Source organism: Oncorhynchus gorbuscha, unplaced genomic scaffold (assembly GCF_021184085.1).
Source record: "Oncorhynchus gorbuscha isolate QuinsamMale2020 ecotype Even-year unplaced genomic scaffold, OgorEven_v1.0 Un_scaffold_1076, whole genome shotgun sequence".
Lineage (NCBI taxonomy): Eukaryota > Metazoa > Chordata > Actinopteri > Salmoniformes > Salmonidae > Oncorhynchus > Oncorhynchus gorbuscha.
The window spans coordinates 104,480-127,236 of NW_025745965.1; the positions used below are offsets into that span (position 1 = coordinate 104,480).

The window sequence follows — 22,757 nt, forward strand, 5'->3', positions numbered from 1 at the left end:
ATCACCCACCTCGGGCCTTCGCGATGCTTTGTTTTAATTAAACAGTCCGATTCCCCTGGTTCGCACCAGTTCTAAGTCAGCTGCTAGGCGCCGGCTGAGGCAACCCGCCGGAGACCCCGCGTAAACGGAGCCAACGAGCACCGTAGCTGGGGAGATCCGCGAGAAGGGCCCGGCACGCGTCCAGAGTCGCTGCTGCCAACCACCAACCAGACCCCCACCGATCTACCTTCGGGACGCCGACGGACACCACCCCAATAAACCCCCATAAGCAGCCCCTTGCGAGACCACAAACGAGAGCCCACGAGGTGGGCCGCACAACGAACTTCCAGCAGTGGCGAGAGAAAGGAGGCGGAGCAACTGCTCCCCCAGCCGCGGCTCGAGCCCAGCCCCGCTTCGCACCCCAGCCCGACCGACCCAGCCCTTAGAGCCAATCCTTATCCCGAAGTTACGGATCTGACTTGCCGACTTCCCTTACATACCTTACATAAATTTTTCCATCATTAAAGTGGCTAGAGTTGAGTCACAATGTTGGCAGCAGCCACTCAATGTTAGTGATGGCTGTTTAATAGTCTGATGGCCTTGAGATAGAAGCTGTTTTCCAGTCTCTCGGTCCCAGCTTTGATGCACCTGTACTGACCTCGCCTTCTGGATGATAGCGGGGTGAACAGGCAGTGGCTCTGGTGGTTGTTGTCCTTGATGATCTTTTTGGCTCAGAACGCACCCTTGTGGGGCCCCAGTGTTGAGGATCAGCGGGGTGGAGATGTTGTTGCCTACCCTCACCACCTGGGGGCGGCCCTTCAGGAAGTCCATTACCCAGTTGCACAGGGCGGGGTCGAGACCCAGGGTCTCGAGCTTGATGACGAGCTTTGGGGGCACTATGGTGTTAAATGCCGAGCTGTAGTCGATGAACAGCATTCTCACATAGGTATTCCTCTTGTCCAGGTGGGTTGGGGCAGTGTGCAGTGTGGTTGAGATTGCATCGTCTGTGGACCTATTTGGGCGGTAAGCAAATTGGAGTGGGTCTAGGGTGTCAGGTAGGGTGGAGGTGATATGGTCCTTGACTAGTCTCTCAAAGCACTTCATGATGACGGAAGTGAGTGCTACGGGGTCGTTTAGCTCAGTTACCTTAGCTTTCTTGGGAACCAGGAACAATGGTGGCCCTCTTGAAGCATGTGGGAACAACAGACTGGGATAGGGATTGATTGAATATGTCCGTAAACACACTAGACAGCTGGTCTGCGCATGCTCTGAGGGCGCGGCTAGGGATGCCGTCTGGGCCTGCAGCCTTGCGAGGGTTAACACGTTTAAATATTTTCCTCACGTCGGCTGCAGTGAAGGAGAGTCCGCATGTTTTGGTTGCGGGCCGTGTCAGTGGCACTGTATTGTCCTCAAAGCGGGAAAAAAAGTTATTTAGTCTGCCTGGGAGCAAGACATCCTGGTCCGTGACGGGGCTGGTTTTCTTTTTGTAATCCGTGATTGACTGTAGACCCTGCCACATACCTCTTGTGTCTGAGCCGATGAATTGAGATTCTACTTTGTCTCTATACTGAGGCTTAGCTTGTTTGATTGCCTTGCGGAGGGAATAGCTACACTGTTTGTATTCGGTCATGTTTCCGGTCACCTTGCCCTGATTAAAAGCAGTGGTTCGCGCTTTCAGTTTCACGCGAATGCTGCCATCAATCCACGGTTTCTGGTTTGGGAATGTTTTAATCGTTGCTATGGGAACGACATCTTCAACGCACGTTCTAATGAACTCACTCACCGAATCAGCGTATTTGTCAATGTTGTTGTTTGATGCAATATGAAACATATCCCAGTCCACGTGATGGAAGCAGTCTTGGAGTGTGGAATCAGATTGGTCGGACCAGCGTTGAACAGACCTCAGCGCGGGAGCTTCTTGTATTAGTTTCTGTCTGTAGGCAGGGATAAACAAAATGGAGTCGTGGTCAGCTTTTCCGAAAGGAGAGCGGGGCAGGGCCTTATATGCATTTCGGAAGTTAGAGTAACAATGATCCAAGGTTTTACCAGCCCTGGTTGCGCAATTGATATGCTGATACAATTTAGGGAGTCTTGTTTTCAGATTAGCCTTGTTAAAATCCCCAGCTACAATGAATGCAGCCTCAGGATATATGGATTCCAGTTTGCAAAGAGTCAAATAAAGTTCGTTCAGAGTCATCGATGTGTCTGCTTGGGGGGGAATATATACGGCTGTGATTATAATCGAAGAGAATTCCCTTGGTAGATAATGCGGTCGACATTTGATTGTGAGGAATTCTAAATCAGGTGAACAGAAGGACTTGAGTTCCTGTATGTTGTTGTGGCCACACCACGTCTCGTTAACCATGAAGCATACCCCTCTCGCCCCTCTTCTTACCAGAAAGATGTTTGTTTCTGTCGGCGCGATGCGTGGAGACACCAGCTGGCTTCACCAGATCCGATAGCATCTCTCCAGTGAGCCATGTTTCCGTGAAGCAAAGAATGTTACAGTCTCTGATGTCCCTCTGGAATGCTACCCTTGCTCGGATTTCATCAACCTTGTTGTCAAGAGACTGGACATTGGCGAGTAGAATGCTAGGGAGTGGCGCACGATGTGCCTTTCTCCAGAGCCTGACCAGAAGACCGCTTCGTTTACCCCTTTTACGAAGTCGTTTTTTGGGTCGCCGGCTGGGATCCATTTCGTTGTCCTGGGTGAAAGGCAGAACACAGGATCCGCTTTGCGAAAGTCATATTCTTGTTCCTACTGATGGTGAGTTGACGCTGCTCTTATATTCAGTAGTTCTTCTCGACTGTATGTAATGAAACCTAAGATGACCTGGGGTACCAATGTAAGAAATAACACGTAAAAAAAACAAAACACTGCATAGTTTCCTAGGAACGCGAAGCGAGGCGGCCATCTCTGTCGGCGCCGGAAGTACCATGACTGTACAATGACTGTAGAATATAAAGACTGTGTTCTACTGTAGAATATAAAGACTGTGCTCTGCAGTAGAATATAAGACTGTGTTCTACTGTAGAATATAAAGACTGTGTTCTACTGTAGAATATAATGACTGTTCTACTGTAGAATATAAAGACTGTGTTCTACTGTAGAAAATAATGACTGTGTTCTACTGTAGAATATAACACTGTGTTCTACTGTAGAATATAAAGACTGTGTTCTACTGTAGAATATAAATACTGTGCTCTGCTGTAGAATTTAAGACTGTTCTGCTGTAGAATATAAGACTGTGTTCTACTGTAGAATATAATGACTGTTCTGCTGTAGAATATAAGACTGTGTTCTACTCTAGTATATAATGACTGTTCTACTCTCGAATATAAAGGCAGTGTTGTACTCTAGAATATAAAGACTGCGTTCTACTGTAGAATATAACACTGTGTTCTACTGTAGAATATAAAGACTGTGTTCTACTGTAGAATATAAATACTGTGCTCTGCAGTAGAATATAAGACTGTGTTTTACTGTACAATATAAAGACTGTGCTCTGCAGTAGAATATAAGACTGTGTTCTACTCTAGAATATAAAGACTGTGTTCTACTGTAGAATATAAGACTGTGTTCTACTCTAGAATATAAAGACTGTGCTCTGCAGTAGAATATAAGACTGTGTTCTACTCTAGAATATAAAGACTGTGCTCTGCAGTAGAATATAAGACTGTGTTCTACTCTAGAATATAAAGACTGTGCTCTGCAGTAGAATATAAGACTGTGTTCTACTGTAGAATATAAAGACTGTTCTAATGTAGAATATAATGACTGTTCTACTGTAGAATATAAAGACTGTGTTCTACTGTAGAAAATAATGACTGTGTTCTACTGTAGAATATAAAGACTGTGTTCTACTGTAGAATATAAAGACTGTATTCTACTGTAGAAAATAATGACTGTTCTGCTGTAGAATATAAAGACTGTGTTCTGCTGTAGAATTTAAGACTGTTCTGCTGTAGAATATAAGACTGTGTTCTACTGTAGACAATAATGACTGTGTTCTACTGTAGAATATAAAGATTGTGTCCTACTGTAGAAAATAATAACTGTTCTACTGTGGAATATAAAGACTGTGGTCTGCTGTAGAATTTAAGACTGTTCTGCTGTAGAATTTAAGACTGTGTTCTACTGTAGAAAATAATGACTGTGTTCTACTGTAGAATATAATGACTGTGTTCTACTCTCGAATATAAAGACAGTGTTGTACTCTAGAATATAAAGACTGTGTTCTACTGTAGAATATAAAGACTGTGCTCTGCAGTAGAATATAAGACTGTGTTCTACTCTAGAATATAAAGACTGTGCTCTGCAGTAGAATATAAGACTGTGTTCTACTCTAGAATATAAAGACTGTGCTCTGCAGTAGAATATAAGACTGTGTTCTACTCTAGAATATAAAGACTGTGCTCTGCAGTAGAATATAAGACTGTGTTCTACTGTAGAATATAAAGACTGTGTTCTACTGTAGAATATAATGACTGTTCTACTGTAGAATATAAAGACTGTGTTCTACTGTAGAAAATAATGACTGTGTTCTACTGTAGAATATAACACTGTGTTCTACTGTAGAATATAAAGACTGTGTTCTACTGTAGAATATAAATACTGTGCTCTGCTGTAGAATTTAAGACTGTTCTGCTGTAGAATATAAGACTGTGTTCTACTGTAGAATATAATGACTGTTCTGCTGTAGAATATAAGACTGTGTTCTACTCTAGTATATAATGACTGTTCTACTCTCGAATATAAAGGCAGTGTTGTACTCTAGAATATAAAGACTGCGTTCTACTGTAGAATATAACACTGTGTTCTACTGTAGAATATAAAGACTGTGTTCTACTGTAGAATATAAATACTGTGCTCTGCAGTAGAATATAAGACTGTGTTTTACTGTACAATATAAAGACTGTGCTCTGCAGTAGAATATAAGACTGTGTTCTACTCTAGAATATAAAGACTGTGTTCTACTGTAGAATATAAGACTGTGTTCTACTCTAGAATATAAAGACTGTGCTCTGCAGTAGAATATAAGACTGTGTTCTACTCTAGAATATAAAGACTGTGCTCTGCAGTAGAATATAAGACTGTGTTCTACTCTAGAATATAAAGACTGTGCTCTGCAGTAGAATATAAGACTGTGTTCTACTGTAGAATATAAAGACTGTTCTAATGTAGAATATAATGACTGTTCTACTGTAGAATATAAAGACTGTGTTCTACTGTTCTACTGTAGAAAATAATGACTGTGTTCTACTGTAGAATATAAAGACTGTGTTCTACTGTAGAATATAAAGACTGTATTCTACTGTAGAAAATAATGACTGTTCTGCTGTAGAATATAAAGACTGTGTTCTGCTGTAGAATTTAAGACTGTTCTGCTGTAGAATATAAGACTGTGTTCTACTGTAGAATATAATGACTGTGTTCTACTGTAGAATATAAAGATTGTGTCCTACTGTAGAAAATAATAACTGTTCTACTGTGGAATATAAAGACTGTGGTCTGCTGTAGAATTTAAGACTGTTCTGCTGTAGAATTTAAGACTGTGTTCTACTGTAGAAAATAATGACTGTGTTCTACTGTAGAATATAATGACTGTGTTCTACTCTCGAATATAAAGACAGTGTTGTACTCTAGAATATAAAGACTGTGTTCTACTGTAGAATATAAAGACTGTGCTCTGCAGTAGAATATAAGACTGTGTTCTACTCTAGAATATAAAGACTGTGCTCTGCAGTAGAATATAAGACTGTGTTCTACTCTAGAATATAAAGACTGTGTTCTACTGTAGAATATAAGACTGTGTTCTACTATAGAATATAAAGACTGTGCTCTGCAGTAGAATATAAGACTGTGTTCTACTCTAGAATATAAAGACTGTGTTCTACTGTAGAATATAAGACTGTGTTCTACTATAGAATATAAAGACTGTGCTCTGCAGTAGAATATAAGACTGTGTTCTACTCTAGAATATAAAGACTGTGTTCTACTGTAGAATATAAGACTGTGTTCTACTATAGAATATAAAGACTGTGCTCTGCAGTAGACCACAAAGAGGGGGCCATAAAGAGCATTACAATGACACTGTGCTCGTGCATGGACTCGTGCTGCTAACATGGGGCTAGAGCTACTGCGCATGTTAGAGCGCAGATGCACAAACACGCAACTCTTGACATATACAGCCTCTCTCCCTTGCCTCTCTCACACACATACTCCCTCTCCCTGCCTCTCTCTCCCTGCCTCTCTCTCACTCTCTCTCCCTGCCTCTCTCACACACACACTCTCTCCCTCTCTCTCCCTGCCTCTCTATCACTCACTCTCCCTGCCTCTCTCTCACTCTCTCTCCCTGACTCTCTCTCACTCTCTCTCCCTGACTCTCTCACACACCCTCACTCTTACACACACTCTCTCTCCATCGTTTTCACAAACTCCCTCACTTTCTCTTACTCACGTACGCTCCCTCCCTCCCTCCCTCCTACCCACCCTCTCTCCTCCCTACCTCCCTCTCTCTCTCCCTCCCCATCTTACCCACCCTCTCTCCTCCCTACCTCCCTCTCTCCCTCCCTTCTCTCCCTCCCTCCCCGTCTTACCCACCCTCTCTCCTCCCTCTCTTCCTCCTTCCCTCCCCCTCCTACCCACCCTCTCTCCTCCCTACCTCCCTCCCTCCCCCTCCTACCCACCCTCTCTCGTCCCTACCTCCCTCTCTGCCTCCCTCCCCCTCCTACCCACCCTCTCTCCTCCCTACCTCCCTCCCTCCCTCCCTACCTCCCTCCCTCCCCCTCCTACCCACCCTCTCTCCTCCCTACCTCCCTCCCTCCCTCCCTCCCTCCCTCCCTCCCTCCCTCCCTCCCTCCCCCTCCTACCCACCCTCTCTCGTCCCTACCTCCCTCCCCCTCCTACCCACCCTCTCTCCTCCCTACCTCCCTCCCTCCCTCCCCCTCCTACCCACCCTCTCTCCTCCCCCTCCCTCCCTCCCTCTCTCCCTCCCTCCCTCCCCCTCCTACCCACCCTCTCTCCTCCCTACCTCCCTCCCTACCTCCCTCCCTCCCCCCCTCCTACCCACCCTCTCTCGTCCCTACCTCCCTCCCTCCGTCTCTCTTCTGACAGATATATCGTCATTGTGCGAGCAGGCGGAAGGAGCTGGGTTGAACTTGAGAACGGCTCACGAGAGGAGACGGAGGAAAGGACATGATGCTGCTGCAGTAACCGACATTGTTGTTAAATCATCGCAGCAACCAGCGTAGCAACCAGACTGTCAAGGTAAGATCAACAGCTCTCTCTTCATTCTGCAGTAACTCTCATTATGACATTCCATCTCTCCCTCTTTCCCTCTCTCTTTCAATCTCTCCTCTGTACCTCCATCTCTCCCTCTTTCCCTCTCTCTGCCTCTCCATCTCTCCCTCTTTCCCTCTCTCTGCCTCTCCATCTCTCCCTCTTTCCCTCTCTCTTTCAATCTCTCCTCTGTACCTCCATCTCTCCCTCTTTCTCTCTCTCTGCCTCTCCATCTCTCCCTCTTTCTCTCTCTCTGCCTCTCCATCTCTCCCTCTTTCCCTCTCTCTTTCAATCTCTCCTCTGTACCTCCATCTCTCCCTCTTTCTCTCTCTCTGCCTCTCCATCTCTGCCTCTTTCTCTCTATCTGTCATTCTCTCTCTCTTGGTGTCTGTCTGTCTGTCTGTCTGTCTGTCTGTCTGTCTGTCTGTCTGTCTGTCTGTCTGTCTGTCTGTCTGTCTGTCTGTCTGTCTGTCTGTCTGTCTGTCTGTCTGTCTGTCTGTCTGTCTGTCTGTCTGTCTGTCTGTCTGTCTGTCTGTCTGTCTGTCTGTCTGTCTGTCTGTCTGTCTGTCTGTCTGTCTGTTGTATTGTGATGAGTCAGGACAATATGACTGAGAAAGGTTGGTAGACATAATCAGTATGTGTGTAATACCAGAATACTATGTGTGTTAGACTGGTGCGTGTGTGTGTATTAGATGTTAGACTATTCTGTTGATATATAATGTGTATAATGTTAGACTATTCTGTTTATATATAATGTGTATTAGATTTTAGACTATTCTGTTTATATATGTGTACCCGCAAAACACCCGTCTCAACGTCAAAAGTAAAGAGGCGACTCCAGGATACTGGCCTTCTAGGCAGAGTTGCGAAGAAAAATCAATTTCTCAGACTGGCCAATAAAAAGAAAAGATTATGATGGACAAAAAATCTCTCCTCTCGCTCTGCCTCTCCATCTCTGTCTCTTTCTCCCTGAGTCGCCTCTTCACTGTTGACATTGAGACTGGTGTTTTGTGGGTAGTATTTAATGAAGCTGCCAGACATTTCTAAGTGACCCCAAACTTTCGAACAGTAGTGTATACTAATACAATTGGTCAGAGGAAGACATTTTTGTTTAACAAATATTACATTTTCTGAAAAAAAAGAGTGGCCAAAATTGGCACCCCTGTTTTCAATACCTCACCTTACGAGGATAACGACACATAGTATTTTTCTAAAATGTTGTAAGAGAATGGATAACACATTGAGAAGTATCTTAGACCATTCCTCCATACACTCTTAAAAACATGGTGCTAACTACGACCTAAAAGGGTTCTTTGGCAGCCCCCATAGGAGAAGCCTTTGAAGAACCCTTTTTGAGTTCCATGTAGAACCCTTTTTGAGTTCCATGTAGAACCCTTTTTGGTTCCATGTAGAACCCTTTTTGAGTTCCATGTAGAACCCTTTTTGAGTTCCATGTAGAACCCTTTTTGAGTTCCATGTAGAACCCTTTTTGAGTTCCATGTAGAACCCTTTACCCAAAATGTGTGGTTTTATTTGAAGAGGGCAGTCCATAAGCACAGACAAAGGATCTGTAAAGATTCTGTATGTAGGAACGGTATAAGATCCCTCCCAATGTGTTCGCCAAATCATAAAACATTGTAGAAAAAGGCTCAGTGCCGTTTTCATCTTAAGGTGGGGTATTGAAAGGTATTGAAAAAAGGGGTGCCAATCATTTTGACCACTAACTTCTTGAGAGAAAAAAAATAGGATTACTTGTTAAACAAAATCTCTGTCTGAACAATTGTATTTGTATAAAATAATTGTACAACATTTTTTTGCATACAATATAGCTCAGTATTTGTTTTATTTATTTTATACAGTATTTTTGCTCATATTTATCAAGGGTTTAATAATGTTGAACCCCACTGTATATCTAAATGTTTATCTCTCCAACAGAATGGAGCTGATGATAGTTATCCTCCTACTAACTCTAGCCCAGTCTGCAGAGACTGTATATCTAAATGTTTATCTCTCCAACAGAATGGAGCTGATGATAGTGATCCTCCTACTATCTCTAGCCCAGTCTGCAGAGACTGTATATCTAAATGTTTATCTCTCCAACAGAATGGAGCTGATGATAGTGATCCTCCTACTATCTCTAGCCCAGTCTGCAGAGAGTGGAGGAAAACCAGCTAAGAAAGTCAAGAAGGGAAAGCAAGTCATATGTCCTTCGTAAGTCCCTCGCAGTGGTAGTAGTGGTATCAAATCAACGTTTATTTGTCACGTGCACCGAATACAACAGGTGTAGTAGACCTTACAGTGAAATGCTTACTTACAGGCTCTAACCCAATAGTGTGAAAAAAGTGTGTGTGTGTGTGTGTGTGTGTGTGTGTGTGTGTGTGTGTGTGTGTGTGTGTGTGTGTGTGTGTGTGTGTGTGTGTGTGTGTGTGTGTGTGTGTGTGTGTGTGTGTGTGTGTGTGTGTGTGTGTGTGTGTGTGTGTGTGTGAGTAAGTAAAGAAATAAAACAACAGTAAAAAGACATTTGAAAATACCAGTAGCACAGACACCGGTTAGTCAGGTGTTTTGACGTAGTATGTACATGTAGGTATGGTTAAAGTGACTATGCATATATGATAAACAGCAGCGTAAAAAGAGGGGTTGGTGGGGGTGGTGGGACACAATGCAGAATGCCCATTTGGTTACCTGTTCAGGAGTCTTATGACTTGGGGGTAAGAACTGTTGAGAAGCCTTTTTGTCCGAGACTTGGCACTACGGTACCGCTTGCCATGCGATAGTAGAGAGAACAGTCTATGACTGGGGTGGCTGGGGTCTTTGACAATTTTTAGGGCCTTCCTCTGACACCGCTTGGTGGTAGTAGTAGTAGTAGTAGTAGTAGTAGTAGTAGAGGTAGTAGTAGTAGAGGTAGTAGCAGTAGCAGGAGTAGTAGCAGTGATAGTAGTACCAGTAGTAGTAGTAGTAATAATGTTGGTGGTAGTAGCAGTAGTAGTAGAGGTTGTAGTAGTAGTAGTAGAGGTTGTAGTAGTAGTAGTAGAGGTTGTAGTAGTAGTATAGAGGCTGTTGTAGTAGTATAGAGGTTGTTGTAGTAGTAGTAGTAGTAGTAATAGTAGCAGTAGTAGTAGAGGTTGTTGTAGTAGTAGTAGTAGTAGTAGTATAGAGGTTGTTGTAGTAGTAGTAGTAGTAGTAGTAGTAGAGGTTGTAGTAGTAGTAGTAGTAGTAGTAGAGGTTGTAGTAGTAGTAGTAGTAGTAGTAGTAGTAGTAGAGGTTGTAGTAGTAGCAGTTTTAGCAGTAGTAGTAGTAGTAGTAGTAGTAGTAGTAACAGTAGTAGTAGTATTAGTAGAGTTTGTAGTAGTAGTAGAGGTTGTAGTAGTAGTAGTAGTAGTAGTAGTAGTAGTAGTAGTAGAGGTTGTAGTAGTAGTAGTAGTAGTAGTAGTAGTATAGAGGTTGTTGTAGTAGTAGTAGTAGTAGTAGTAGAGGTTGTAGTAGTAGTAGCAGAGGTTGTAGTAGTAGTAGCAGTAGTAGTAGTATTAGTCCTAGTAGTAGCAGTAGTAGCAGTAGTAGTAGTAGTAGTAGTAGTAGTAGTAGTAGTAGTAGTAGTAGTAGTAGTAGAGTATTAGTAGTTCTAGTAGTAGTAGTAGCAGTAGTAGTAGTAGTAGTAACAGTAGTAGTAGTAGCAGTAGTAGTAGTAGTAGTATAGTATTAGTAGTTCTAGTAGTAGCAGTAGTAGTAGTAGTAGTAACAGTAGTAGTAGTAGCAGTAGTAGTAGTAGTATAGTATTAGTAGTTCTAGTAGTAGCAGTAGTAGTAGTAGTAGTAGTAGTAGTATAGTATTAGTAGTTCTAGTAGTAACAGTAGTAGTAGTAGCAGTAGTAGCAGTAGTAGTAGTAGTAGTAGTATAGTATTAGTAGTTCTAGTAGTAGCAGTATTAGTAGTAGTAGTAGTAGTAGTAGTAGTATAGTATTAGTAGTTCTAGTAGTAACAGTAGTAGTAGTAGCAGTAGTAGTAGTAGTATAGTATTAGTAGTTCTAGTAGTAACAGTAGTAGTAGTAGTAGTAGTATAGTATTAGTAGTTCTAGTAGTAGCAGTAGTAGTAGTAGTAGTAGTAACAGTAGTAGTAGTAGTAGTAGCAGTAGTAGTAGTAACAGTAGTAGTAGTATTAGTCCTAGTAGTAGCAGTAGTAGTAGTAGTAGTAGTAACAGTAGTAGTAGTATTAGTCCTAGTAGTAGCAGTAGTAGTAGTAGTAGTAGTAGTATAGTATTAGTAGTTCTAGTAGTAGCAGTAGTAGTAGTAGTAGTAGTAACAGTAGTAGTAGTAGCAGTAGTAGTAGTAACAGTAGTAGTAGTATTAGTCCTAGTAGTAGCAGTAGTAGTAGTAGTAGTAGTAACAGTAGTAGTAGTATTAGTCCTAGTAGTAGCAGTAGTAGTAGTAGTAGTAGTAACAGTAGCAGTAGTAGTAGTAGTAGTAGTAGTAACAGTAGTAGTAGTAGTAGCAGTAGTAGCAGTAGTAGTAGTAACAGTAGTAGTAGTATTAGTCCTAGTAGTAGCAGTAGTAGTAGTAGTAGTAGTAACAGTAGCAGTAGTAGTAAGTGTATTATGTGTTTGTGTTACAGACAGCTGTCTGCAGAGGAGATTGCTCAGGTACCAGCCAACTCCACCAGCAACATCCTCAACAGGCTGATGGTGACATATGACTCTCGCATACGACCCAACTTTAAAGGTTAGTTACATATATACAACCAACTCAACGGCCTTGTGGTTGGAGTGTTATCCAGTAACAACCCACAGTAACAACCCATGACTGAACTGTTATACAGTAATGACTCTAACCCATGACTCTATTGACCTGTTATACAGTAACAACCCATGACTCTATTGACCTGTTATACAGTAACAACCCATGACTCTATTGACCTGTTATACAGTAACAACCCATGACTCTATTGACCTGTTATACAGTAACAACCCATGACTCTATTGACCTGTTATACAGTAACAACCCATGACTCTATTGACCTGTTAACAGTAACAACCCATGACTCTATTGACCTGTTATACAGTAACAACCCATGACTCTATTGACCTGTTATACAGTAACAACCCATGACTCTATTGACCTGTTATACAGTAACAACCCATGACTCTATTGACCTGTTATACAGTAACAACCCATGACTCTATTGACCTGTTATAGAGTAACAACCCATGACTCTATTGACCTGTTATACAGTAACAACCCATGACTCTATTGACCTGTTATACAGTAACAACCCATGACTCTATTGACCTGTTATACAGTAACAACTCTAACCCATGACTCTATTGACCTGTTATACAGTAACAACCCATGACTCTATTGACCTGTTATACAGTAACAACCCATGACTCTATTGACCTGTTATACAGTAACAACTCATGACTCTATTGACCTGTTATACAGTAACAACCCATGACTCTATTGACCTGTTATACAGTAACAACCCATGACTCTATTGACCTGTTATACAGTAACAGTTCAATAGAAGAGAGAAGAGGAGGAGAAGAGTGGGATAGAGAAAGAGGAGAAGATGATAGAGGAGGAGAGGAGAGAGGAGGAGGAGAAGAGGAGGGGGGGGAGCAAGAAGAGAGAAGAGGAAGAGGAGAGAAGAGGAAGAGAAGGAGAAGAGAGAAAAGGATTAGAAGAGGAGGATAACAGAGAAGAGGAGGAGAGGAGCGGGAGAAGATGAGGAGAGGAGGAGGAGAAAGGAGAAGAGGATGGGAATAGATAAGAGGAGGAGAGGAGGAAAGGAGAAGAGGAGGAGAAGAGGGGACAGAAGAAAGAAGAGGAGGAGAAGAGAGGAGAGGAGGAGATGAGGGGAAAGAAGAGGGGGAAAAGGAGAGGAGAAGAAGAGTGGAGGATAGGAGAGGAGGAGGAGAAGAGAGGAGTGAAGGAGAGAACAGGAGAGAAGAGGAGGAGAGAAGAAGGAGAAAGGAGAAGAGAGGAGAGGGGGAGAGGAGGCGGAGGACAGAATTAGTCTGTTTGGTTAATAAACTGAAAGTGTTGTAAGCCTGTGTGTGTGTGTGCGTGTTTCTGAGTGTGTGTGAGAGAGAGAGCCACGGCCATATGCTGCGAATCAGGTTGAGTGGAGCGGAATGATCACATGACTGTCAAGACCACAGAAATGCCAAAGACACACACAGACACAAACTGCATGGGTTTTTTTAATTTATTTTTATGTTGTGTGTGTGTGTGTGTGTGTGTGTGTGTGTGTGTGTGTGTGTGTGTGTGTGTGTGTGTGTGTGTGTGTGTGTGTGTGTGTGTGTGTGTGTGTGTGTGTGTGTGTGTGTGTGTGTGTGTGTGTGTGTGTGTGTGTGTCCCAGGTGTTCCGGTGGAAGACAAGATTAATATGTTTATCAACAGTTTTGGCTCCATCCAGGAAACCAACATGGTGAGCAGTTACAAATTTTATTTTATTTTTTAATTTGACCTTTATTTAACCAGGCAAGTAAGTTAAGAACACATTCTTATTTTCAATGACGGCCTGGGAACAGTGGGCTAACTGCCTGTTCAGGGGAAGAACGACAGATTTGTACCTTGTCAGCTCGGGGGTTTGAACTCGCAACCTTCCGGTTACTAGTCCAACGCTCTAAACACTAGGCTACGCTGCCGCCCTAATGCTAAAACCATGCTAACAATGGTACCAACATCCCAACGTCATCACCATTAGCCTATATGCTATAAACAGTAGCCTGTATGCTATTAGCATTAGTCTGTAAACCATCAACATTAGCCTGTATGCTATAAACATTAGCCTGTATGCTATAAACAGTAGCCTGTATACTATCACCATTAGCCTATATGCTATAAACATTAGCCTATATGCTATTAACAGTAGTCTGTATGCTACCACCATTAGCATATATGCTATAAACATTAGCCTGTATCCTATAAACAGTAGCCTGTATGCTACCACCATCAGACTGTATGCTACCACCATCAGACTGTATGCTATCAGCATTAGCCTGTATGCTGCCCTAAACTCTCACCTGGCTCCTTACACTAAGTCTGAATTTGTCCTGCTTGGTGACCTAAATTGGGACATGCTTAAACTACCTGAGCCAAGTCCTAAAGCAACAGGGCTCCCTAAATCTTACTCAAATTATTACCAATCCCACAAGGTATGACTCCAAACACCCAGAAAAAGCTACTCTCCTCAATGTTATCCTCACAAATAATCCTGATTATGTATCAGTCTGGTGTTTTCTGTAATGTCCTTAGTGATCACTGTTTTACAGCCTGTGTTCCTTAAGGTTATCCTCACAAATAATCCTGATAGGTATCAGTCTGGTGTTTTCTATCATGTCCTTAGTGATCACTGTTTTACAGCCTGTGTTCATAAAGGCTGCTCAGTGAAACAACCTGTCCTGATTTGTCATAGACGATTGATATAAAACTTTAACAAGCCTTCCTTCATGAACTGGCCTCTGTAAATCTGTATAGAATCAGCTTGATCCCCTATGTCGAAGATACTAGGACCTTATTTTTTGATATTTTCAGAATTAAAAACAGGTTCGGCACCTGGTTCGACCATGATCTGGCATACTCCACCTCAACAATCCCATTTGGCAAATTGCTCGGCACACGCATACCCAGGCTGACTGGCTCTCGTTCAGGCAAATGAGAAATAAGTGCACTCAGGCTATCTGGAAGGCCAAAGTTAGTTACTTTAAGGAGCAGTTCTCTCTCTGTGGGAAGTTCAAGAAGTTCTGGAAAATGGTTAAAGATCTGGAGAATAAACCCTCCTCCTCACAGCTGCCCATGTCCCTTAATGTTGATGATGTGGTTGTTACTGACAAGGAGCACATGGCTTTAATGATCACTTCATTAAGTCAGGATTCCTATTTGACTCCTTGCCCGCCCAACATTTCCTCATCTCCCACCCCTTCTGATGTGACTATCCCCGATTCTCCTCCCTCTTGTCCCCCTGACCCGCTACAAAGTTTTCCACTGCAGGTGGTCACTGATTCCGAGGTGCTAAAGGAGCTCCTTGACCCCAAAAAAACACCTGGGTCATATGGTTTAGACCCTTTCTTCTTTAAGGTTGCTGGCTCTATCATGGCAAAGCATATCTCCAACCTGTTTAACATGTCTCTCCTCTCTGGGGAGGTTCCCATTGCTTGGAAGGCAGCCACGGTCCGTCCTTTATTTAAAGGGTCAGATCGAGCTGATCCTAACTGTTTAAGGCCTATTTCTATTTTGCCCTGTTTATCAAAAGTGTTGGAAAAATGTGTCAATAATCAACTGACTGGCTTTCTTGATGTCTATAGTATTTTCTTGGGTATGCCATCTGGTTTGCGCTCACGTTATGGATGTGTCAATGCAACCATATACAGTAGGTCCTCACTGATGTCACCATTGCCCTTGAATCTAAGCAATGTTGTTCTGCTATTTTTATTGACTTGGCCAAATCTTTTGATACGGTTGACCATTACATTCTTGTGGGCCGGCTAAGGAGTATTGGTGTCTCTGAGGGGTCTTTGGCCTGGTTTGGTAACTACCTCTCTCAAAGAGTGCAGTGTATAAAGTCAGAACATCTGCTGCCTCAGCCACTGCCTGTCACCAAGGCAGTTCCCCAAGGCTCGATCCTAGGCCCCATGCTCTTCTCAATTTACATCAACAACATAGCTCAGGAGGTAGGAAGCTCTCTCAACCATTTATATGCAGATGATACAGTCTATTACTCAGCTGGCCCCTCCCTGGATTTTGTGTTAATCGCTCTACACAAAGCTTTCTTAGTGTCCAACAAGCTTTCTCTGCCCTTAACCTTGTTCTGAACACCTCCAAAACAACGGTCATGTGGTTTGGTAAGAATAATGCCCCTCTCCCCACAGGTGTGATTACTACCTCTGAGAGTTTAGAGCGGGGTGATTACTACCTCTGAGGGTTTAGAGCGGGGTGATTACTACCTCTGAGGGTTTAGAGCGGGGTGATTACTACCACTGAGGGTTTAGAGCTGGGTGATTACTACCTCCGAGGGTTTAGAGGTGATTACTACCTCTGAGGGTTTAGAGCGGGGTGATTACTACCTCTGAGAGTTTAGAGCGGGGTGATTACTACCACTGAGGGTTTAGAGCTGGGTGATTACTACCTCCGAGGGTTTAGAGCGGGGTGATTACTACCTCTGAGAGTTTAGAGCTGGGTGATTACTACCTCTGAGGGTTTAGAGGTGATTACTACCTCTGAGGGTTTAGAGCGGGGTGATTACTACCTCTGAGAGTTTAGAGCTGGGTGATTACTACCTCTGAGGGTTTAGAGGTGATTACTACCTCTGAGGGTTTAGAGTGGGGTGATTACTACCTCTGAGGGTTTAGAGGTGATTACTACCTCTGAGAGTTTAGAGCTTGAGATAGTCACCTCATACAAGTACTTGGGAGTATGGCTAGATGGTACACTGTCCTTCTCTCAGCACATATCAAAGCTGCACGCTAAAGTTAAATCTAGACTTGGTTTCCTCCATCGTAATCGCTCCTCTTTCACCTCAGCTGCCAAACTAACCCTGATTCAGATGACCATCCTACCCATGCTAGATTACGGAGACATAAATTATAGATCGGTAGGTAAGGGAGCCCTCGAGCGGCTAGATGTTCTTTACCATTCGGCCATCAGATTTGCTCCTTATAGGACACATCACTGCACTCTATACTCCCCTGTAAACTGGTCATCTCTTTTAGCTTTTAGCTTTTAAAAAAAAAAGCAAAGCACATGTGCGTCGAATATGAAAACTAGACATCCGTCAAAGCGTCCATTAGGTGGACATAGGGCATGGAGGTGGGGGATTGAGACAGATATCTAGCTTAAACAGAAAGCGTCCATTAGGTGGACATAGGGCATGGAGATGGGGGATTGAGACAGATATCTAGCTTAAACAGAAAGCGTCCATTAGGTGGACATAGGGCATGGAGGTGGGGGATTGAGACAGATATCTAGCTTAAACAGAAAGCGTCCATTAGGTGGACATAGGGCATGGAGGTGGGGGATTGAGACAGATATCTAGCTTAAACAGAAAGCGTCCATTAGGTGGACATAGGGCATGGAGGTGGGGGATTGAGACAGATATCTAGCTTAAACAGAAAGCGTCCATTAGGTGGACATAGGGCATGGAGGTGGGGGATTGAGACAGATATCTAGCTTAAACAGAAAGCGTCCATTAGGTGGACATAGGGCATGGAGGTGGGGGATTGAGACAGATATCTAGCTTAAACAGAAAGCGTCCATTAGGTGGACATAGGGCATGGAGGTGGGGGATTGAGACAGATATCTAGCTTAAACAGAAAGCGTCCATTAGGTGGACATAGGGCATGGAGGTGGGGGATTGAGACAGATATCTAGCTTAAACAGAAAGCGTCCATTAGGTGGACATAGGGCATGGAGGTGGGGGATTGAGACAGATATCTAGCTTAAACAGAAAGCGTCCATTAGGTGGACATAGGGCATGGAGGTGGGGGATTGAGACAGATATCTAGCTTAAACAGAAAGCGTCCATTAGGTGGACATAGGGCATGGAGGTGGGGGATTGAGACAGATATCTAGCTTAAACAGAAAGCGTCCATTAGGTGGACATAGGGCATGGAGATGGGGGATTGAGACAGATATCTAGCTTAAACAGAAAGCGTCCATTAGGTGGACATAGGGCATGGAGGTGGGGGATTGAGACAGATATCTAGCTTAAACAGAAAGCGTCCATTAGGTGGACATAGGGCATGGAGGTGGGGGATTGAGACAGATATCTAGCTTAAACAGAAAGCGTCCATTAGGTGGACATAGGGCATGGAGGTGGGGGATTGAGACAGATATCTAGCTTAAACAGAAAGATTTGGGGAGGGATTTGAATTATTATGCTAATTCGATTTCTATGGGGGAGCGAATGTTGACTCTAGGGGTTTAATTGACTTTGTACTAACAAATGATTGATTGTTGCTAGGACTACCGTGTGAACATCTTCCTGCGTCAGCGGTGGAATGACCCGAGGCTGAAGCTCCCGGCAGACTTCAAAGGAGAAGCGTTGACGGTGGACCCCAAGATATTCCAGTGTCTATGGAAACCAGACCTGTTCTTCGCCAACGAGAAACATGCTAACTTCCATGACGTCACGCAAGACAACATCCTGCTATTTATCTTCAGGAATGGAGACATCCTCATCAGCATGAGGTCCGTCTGTCTGTCTGTCTGTCTGTCTGTCTGTCTGTCTGTCTGTCTGTCCAGTCTGTCTGTCTGTTTGCCTTTCAGCCTGTCTGTCTGCCAGGGTAGCCTGCCTATGTGTGCCCAGTGACTGTCAGTTGTGTGTTCAGGTTGTCTGTTGTGTGTTCAGGTTGTCAGTGACTGTCTGTTGTGTGTTCAGGTTGTCAGTGACTGTCTGTTGTGTGTTCAGGTTGTCAGTGACTGTCTGTCTGTTGTGACTGTCTGTCAGGTTGTCTGTTGTGTGTTCAGGTTGTCTGTTGTGTGTTCAGGTTGTCAGAGACTGTCTGTTGTGTGTTCAGGTTGTCAGTGACTGTCTGTAGTGACTGTCTGTTGTGTGTTCAGGTTGTCAGTGACTGTCTGTTGTGACTGTCTGTTGTGAGTTCAGGTTGTCAGTGACTGTCTGTTGTGAGTTCAGGTTGTCAGTGACTGTCTGGTGTGTGGTCAGGTTGTCTGTTGTGTGTTCAGGTTGTCAGTCTGTCTGTGTGTGTTCAGGTTGTCAGTGACTGTCTGTTGTGTGTTCAGGTTGTCAGTGACTGTCTGTTGTGTGTTCAGGTTGTCAGTGACTGTCTGTTGTGTGTTCAGGTTGTCAGTGACTGTCTGTTGTGTGTTCAGGTTGTCAGTGACTGTCTGTTGTGTGTTCAGGTTGTCAGTGACTGTCTGTTGTGTGTTCAGGTTGTCAGTGACTGTCTGTTGTGTGTTCAGGTTGTCAGTGACTGTCTGTTGTGTGTTCAGGTTGTCAGTGACTGTCTGTTGTGTGTTCAGGTTGTCAGTGACTGTCTGTTGTGTGTTCAGGTTGTCAGTGACTGTCTGTTGTGTGTTCAGGTTGTCAGTGACTGTCTGTTGTGACTGTCTGTTGTGTGTTCAGGTTGTCAGTGACTGTCTGTTGTGACTGTCTGTTGTGTGTTCAGGTTGTCAGTGACTGTCTGTTGTGTGTTCAGGTTGTCAGTGACTGTCTGTTGTGTGTTCAGGTTGTCAGTGACTGTCTGTTGTGTGTTCAGGTTGTCAGTGACTGTCTGTTGTGTGTTCAGGTTGTCAGTGACTGTCTGTTGTGTGTTCAGGTTGTCAGTGACTGTCTGTTGTGTATTCAGGTTGTCTGTTGTGTGTTCAGGTTGTCAGTGACTGTCTGTTGTGTGTTCAGGTTGTCAGTGACTGTCTGTTGTGTGTTCAGGTTGTCAGTGACTGTCTGTTGTGTGTTCAGGTTGTCAGTGACTGTCTGTTGTGTGTTCAGGTTGTCAGTGACTGTCTGTTGTTGTCAGTGACTGTCTGTTGTGTGTCAGGTTGTCAGTTCAGGTTGTCTGTTGTGTGTTCAGGTTGTGACTGTCTGTTGTGTGTTCAGGTTGTCAGTGACTGTCTGTTGTGTGTTCAGGTTGTCAGTGACTGTCTGTTGTGTGTTCAGGTTGTCAGTGACTGTCTGTTGTGTGTTCAGGTTGTCAGTGACTGTCTGTTGTGTGTTCAGGTTGTCAGTGACTGTCTGTTGTGTGTTCAGGTTGTCAGTGACTGTCTGTTGTGTGTTCAGGTTGTCAGTGACCCTGTCCTGCCCTCTGGACCTCACTCTGTTCCCCATGGACACACAGCTCTGCAAGATGCAACTGGAGAGCTGTACGTAAACCCTCTCTCTAACACACTCTCACGCACGCACAGAGAGACACACGCAATATTCATATACAGTGAGTGCACAAAACATTAAGAACACCGGCTGTTTCCATGACATAGACTGACCAGGTGAATCCAGGTGAAAGCTATGACCCCTTAATGATGTCAGCTGTTAAATCCACTTCAATCAGTGTAAATGAAGGGGAGGAGACTGGTTAAAGATGGATTTTTAAGCCTTGGGACAATTGAGACATGGATTGTGTATGTGTGCCATTCAGGGGGTGAATGGGCAAAACCAAATATTGAAGTGCCTTTGAATGGAGTATGATAGTAGATGCCAGACGCACCGTTTGTGTCAAGAACTGCAAAGCTGCTGGGTTCTTCACGCTCAACTGTTTCCTGTGTGTATCAAGCATAGTCCACCACCCAAAGGACATTCTGCCAACTTGACACAACTGTGGGAAGTGTTGGAGTCAACATGGGCCACCATCCCACCAGTGATATACATTTATATAGTGTTGTTATTGTAGTTGGCTACACGACCAGTGATATACATTTATATAGTGTTGTTATTGTAGTTGGCTGCACCACCAGTGATATATATGTATATAGTGTTGTTATTGTAGTTAGCTGCACAACCAGGGATATATGTTTATATAGTGTTGTTATTGTAGTTAGCTGCACAACCAGTGATATACATTTATATAGTGTTGTTATTGTAGTTGGCTGCACCACCAGTGATATATATGTATATAGTGTTGTTATTGTAGTTAGCTGCACAACCAGGGATATATGTTTATATAGTGTTGTTATTGTAGTTAGCTGCACAACCAGTGATATACATTTATATAGTGTTGTTATTGTAGTTGGCTGCACCACCAGTGATATATGTTTATATAGTGTTGTTATTGTAGTTGGCTGCACCACCAGTGATATATGTTTATATAGTGTTGTTATTGTAGTTGACTGCACCACCAGTGATATATATTTATATAGTGTTGTTATTGTAGTTGACTGCACCACCAGTGATATATGTTTATATAGTGTTGTTATTGTAGTTGACTGCACCACCAGTGATATATATTTATATAGTGTTGTTATTGTAGTTGGCTGCACCACCAGTGATATATATTTATATAGTGTTGTTATTGTAGTTGGCTGCACCACCAGTGATATATATTTATATAGTAGTTGACTGCACCACCAGTGATATATATTTATTTAGTGTTGTTATTGTAGTTGGCTACACCACCAGTGATATATATTTATTTAGTGTTGTTATTGTAGTTGGCTGCACCACCAGTGATATATGTTTATATAGTGTTGTTATTGTAGTTGGCTGCACCACCAGTGATATATATTTATATAGTAGTTGGCTGCACCACCAGTGATATATGTTTATATAGTGTTGTTATTGTAGTTGGCTGCACCACCAGTGATATATGTTTATATAGTGTTGTTATTGTAGTTGGCTGCACCACCAGTGATATATGTTTATATAGTGTTGTTATTGTAGTTGGCTGCACCACCAGTGATATATGTTTATATAGTGTTGTTATTGTAGTTGGCTGCACCACCAGTGATATATGTTTATATAGTGTTGTTATTGTAGTTGGCTGCACCACCAGTGATATATATTTATATAGTAGTTGGCTGCACCACCAGTGATATATGTTTATATAGTGTTGTTATTGTAGTTGGCTGCACCACCAGTGATATATGTTTATATAGTGTTGTTATTGTAGTTGGCTGCACCACCAGTGATATATATTTATATAGTAGTTGGCTGCACCACCATTGATATATGTTTATATAGTGTTGTTATTGTAGTTGGCTGCACCACCAGTGATATATGTTTATATAGTGTTGTTATTGTAGTTGGCTGCACCACCAGTGATATATGTTTATATAGTGTTGTTATTGTAGTTGGCTGCACCACCAGTGATATATGTTTATATAGTAGTTGGCTGCACCACCAGTGATATATATTTATATAGTGTTGTTATTGTAGTTGGCTGCACCACCAGTGATATACATTTATATAGTGTTGTTATTGTAGTTGGCTGCACCACCAGTGATATATGTTTATATAGTGTTGTTATTGTAGTTGGCTGCACCACCAGTGATATATATTTATATAGAGTTGTTATTGTAGTTGGCTGCACCACCAGTGATATACATTTATATAGTGTTGTTATTGTAGTTGTCTGCACCACCAGTGATATATATTTTTATAGTGTTGTTATTGTAGTTGGCTGCACCACCAGGGATATATATTTATATAGTGTTGTTATTGTAGTTGGCTGCACCACCAGTGATATATATTTATATAGTGTTGTTATTGTAGTTGACTGCACCACCAGTGATATATATTTATATAGTGTTGTTATTGTAGTTGGCTGCACCACCAGTGATATATATTTATATAGTGTTGTTATTGTAGTTGGCTGCACCACCAGTGATATATGTTTATATAGTAGTTGGCTGCACCACCAGTGATATATATTTATATAGTGTTGTTATTGTAGTTGGCTGCACCACCAGTGATATATATTTATATAGTGTTGTTATTGTAGTTGGCTGCACCACCAGTGATATATGTTTATATAGAGTTGTTATTGTAGTTGGCTGCACCACCAGTGATATATATTTATATAGTGTTGTTATTGTAGTTGGCTGCACCACCAGTGATA

General features: G+C 42.8%; 1 protein-coding gene across 2 annotated transcripts in view; it reads left to right on the forward strand.

Moving 5' to 3' along the window:
- The first annotated feature begins 7,014 nt into the window (after window positions 1-7,014).
- LOC124021172 (glycine receptor subunit beta-like) overlaps window positions 7,015-22,757 on the forward strand; it is a 67,012-nt gene continuing 51,269 nt past the window's right edge. For both annotated transcript variants that reach the window (XR_006836212.1, XM_046336521.1), the window contains exons 1-6: window positions 7,015-7,249; window positions 9,365-9,472; window positions 11,867-11,973; window positions 13,614-13,681; window positions 18,215-18,441; window positions 19,988-20,070. Coding sequence is in view for 1 of the 2 variants with exons in the window: in XM_046336521.1 (XP_046192477.1) it covers window positions 9,366-9,472; window positions 11,867-11,973; window positions 13,614-13,681; window positions 18,215-18,441; window positions 19,988-20,070 (592 nt within the window). In the remaining variant the exon portion in view is untranslated. The remainder of the gene's footprint in view (window positions 7,250-9,364; window positions 9,473-11,866; window positions 11,974-13,613; window positions 13,682-18,214; window positions 18,442-19,987; window positions 20,071-22,757) is intronic.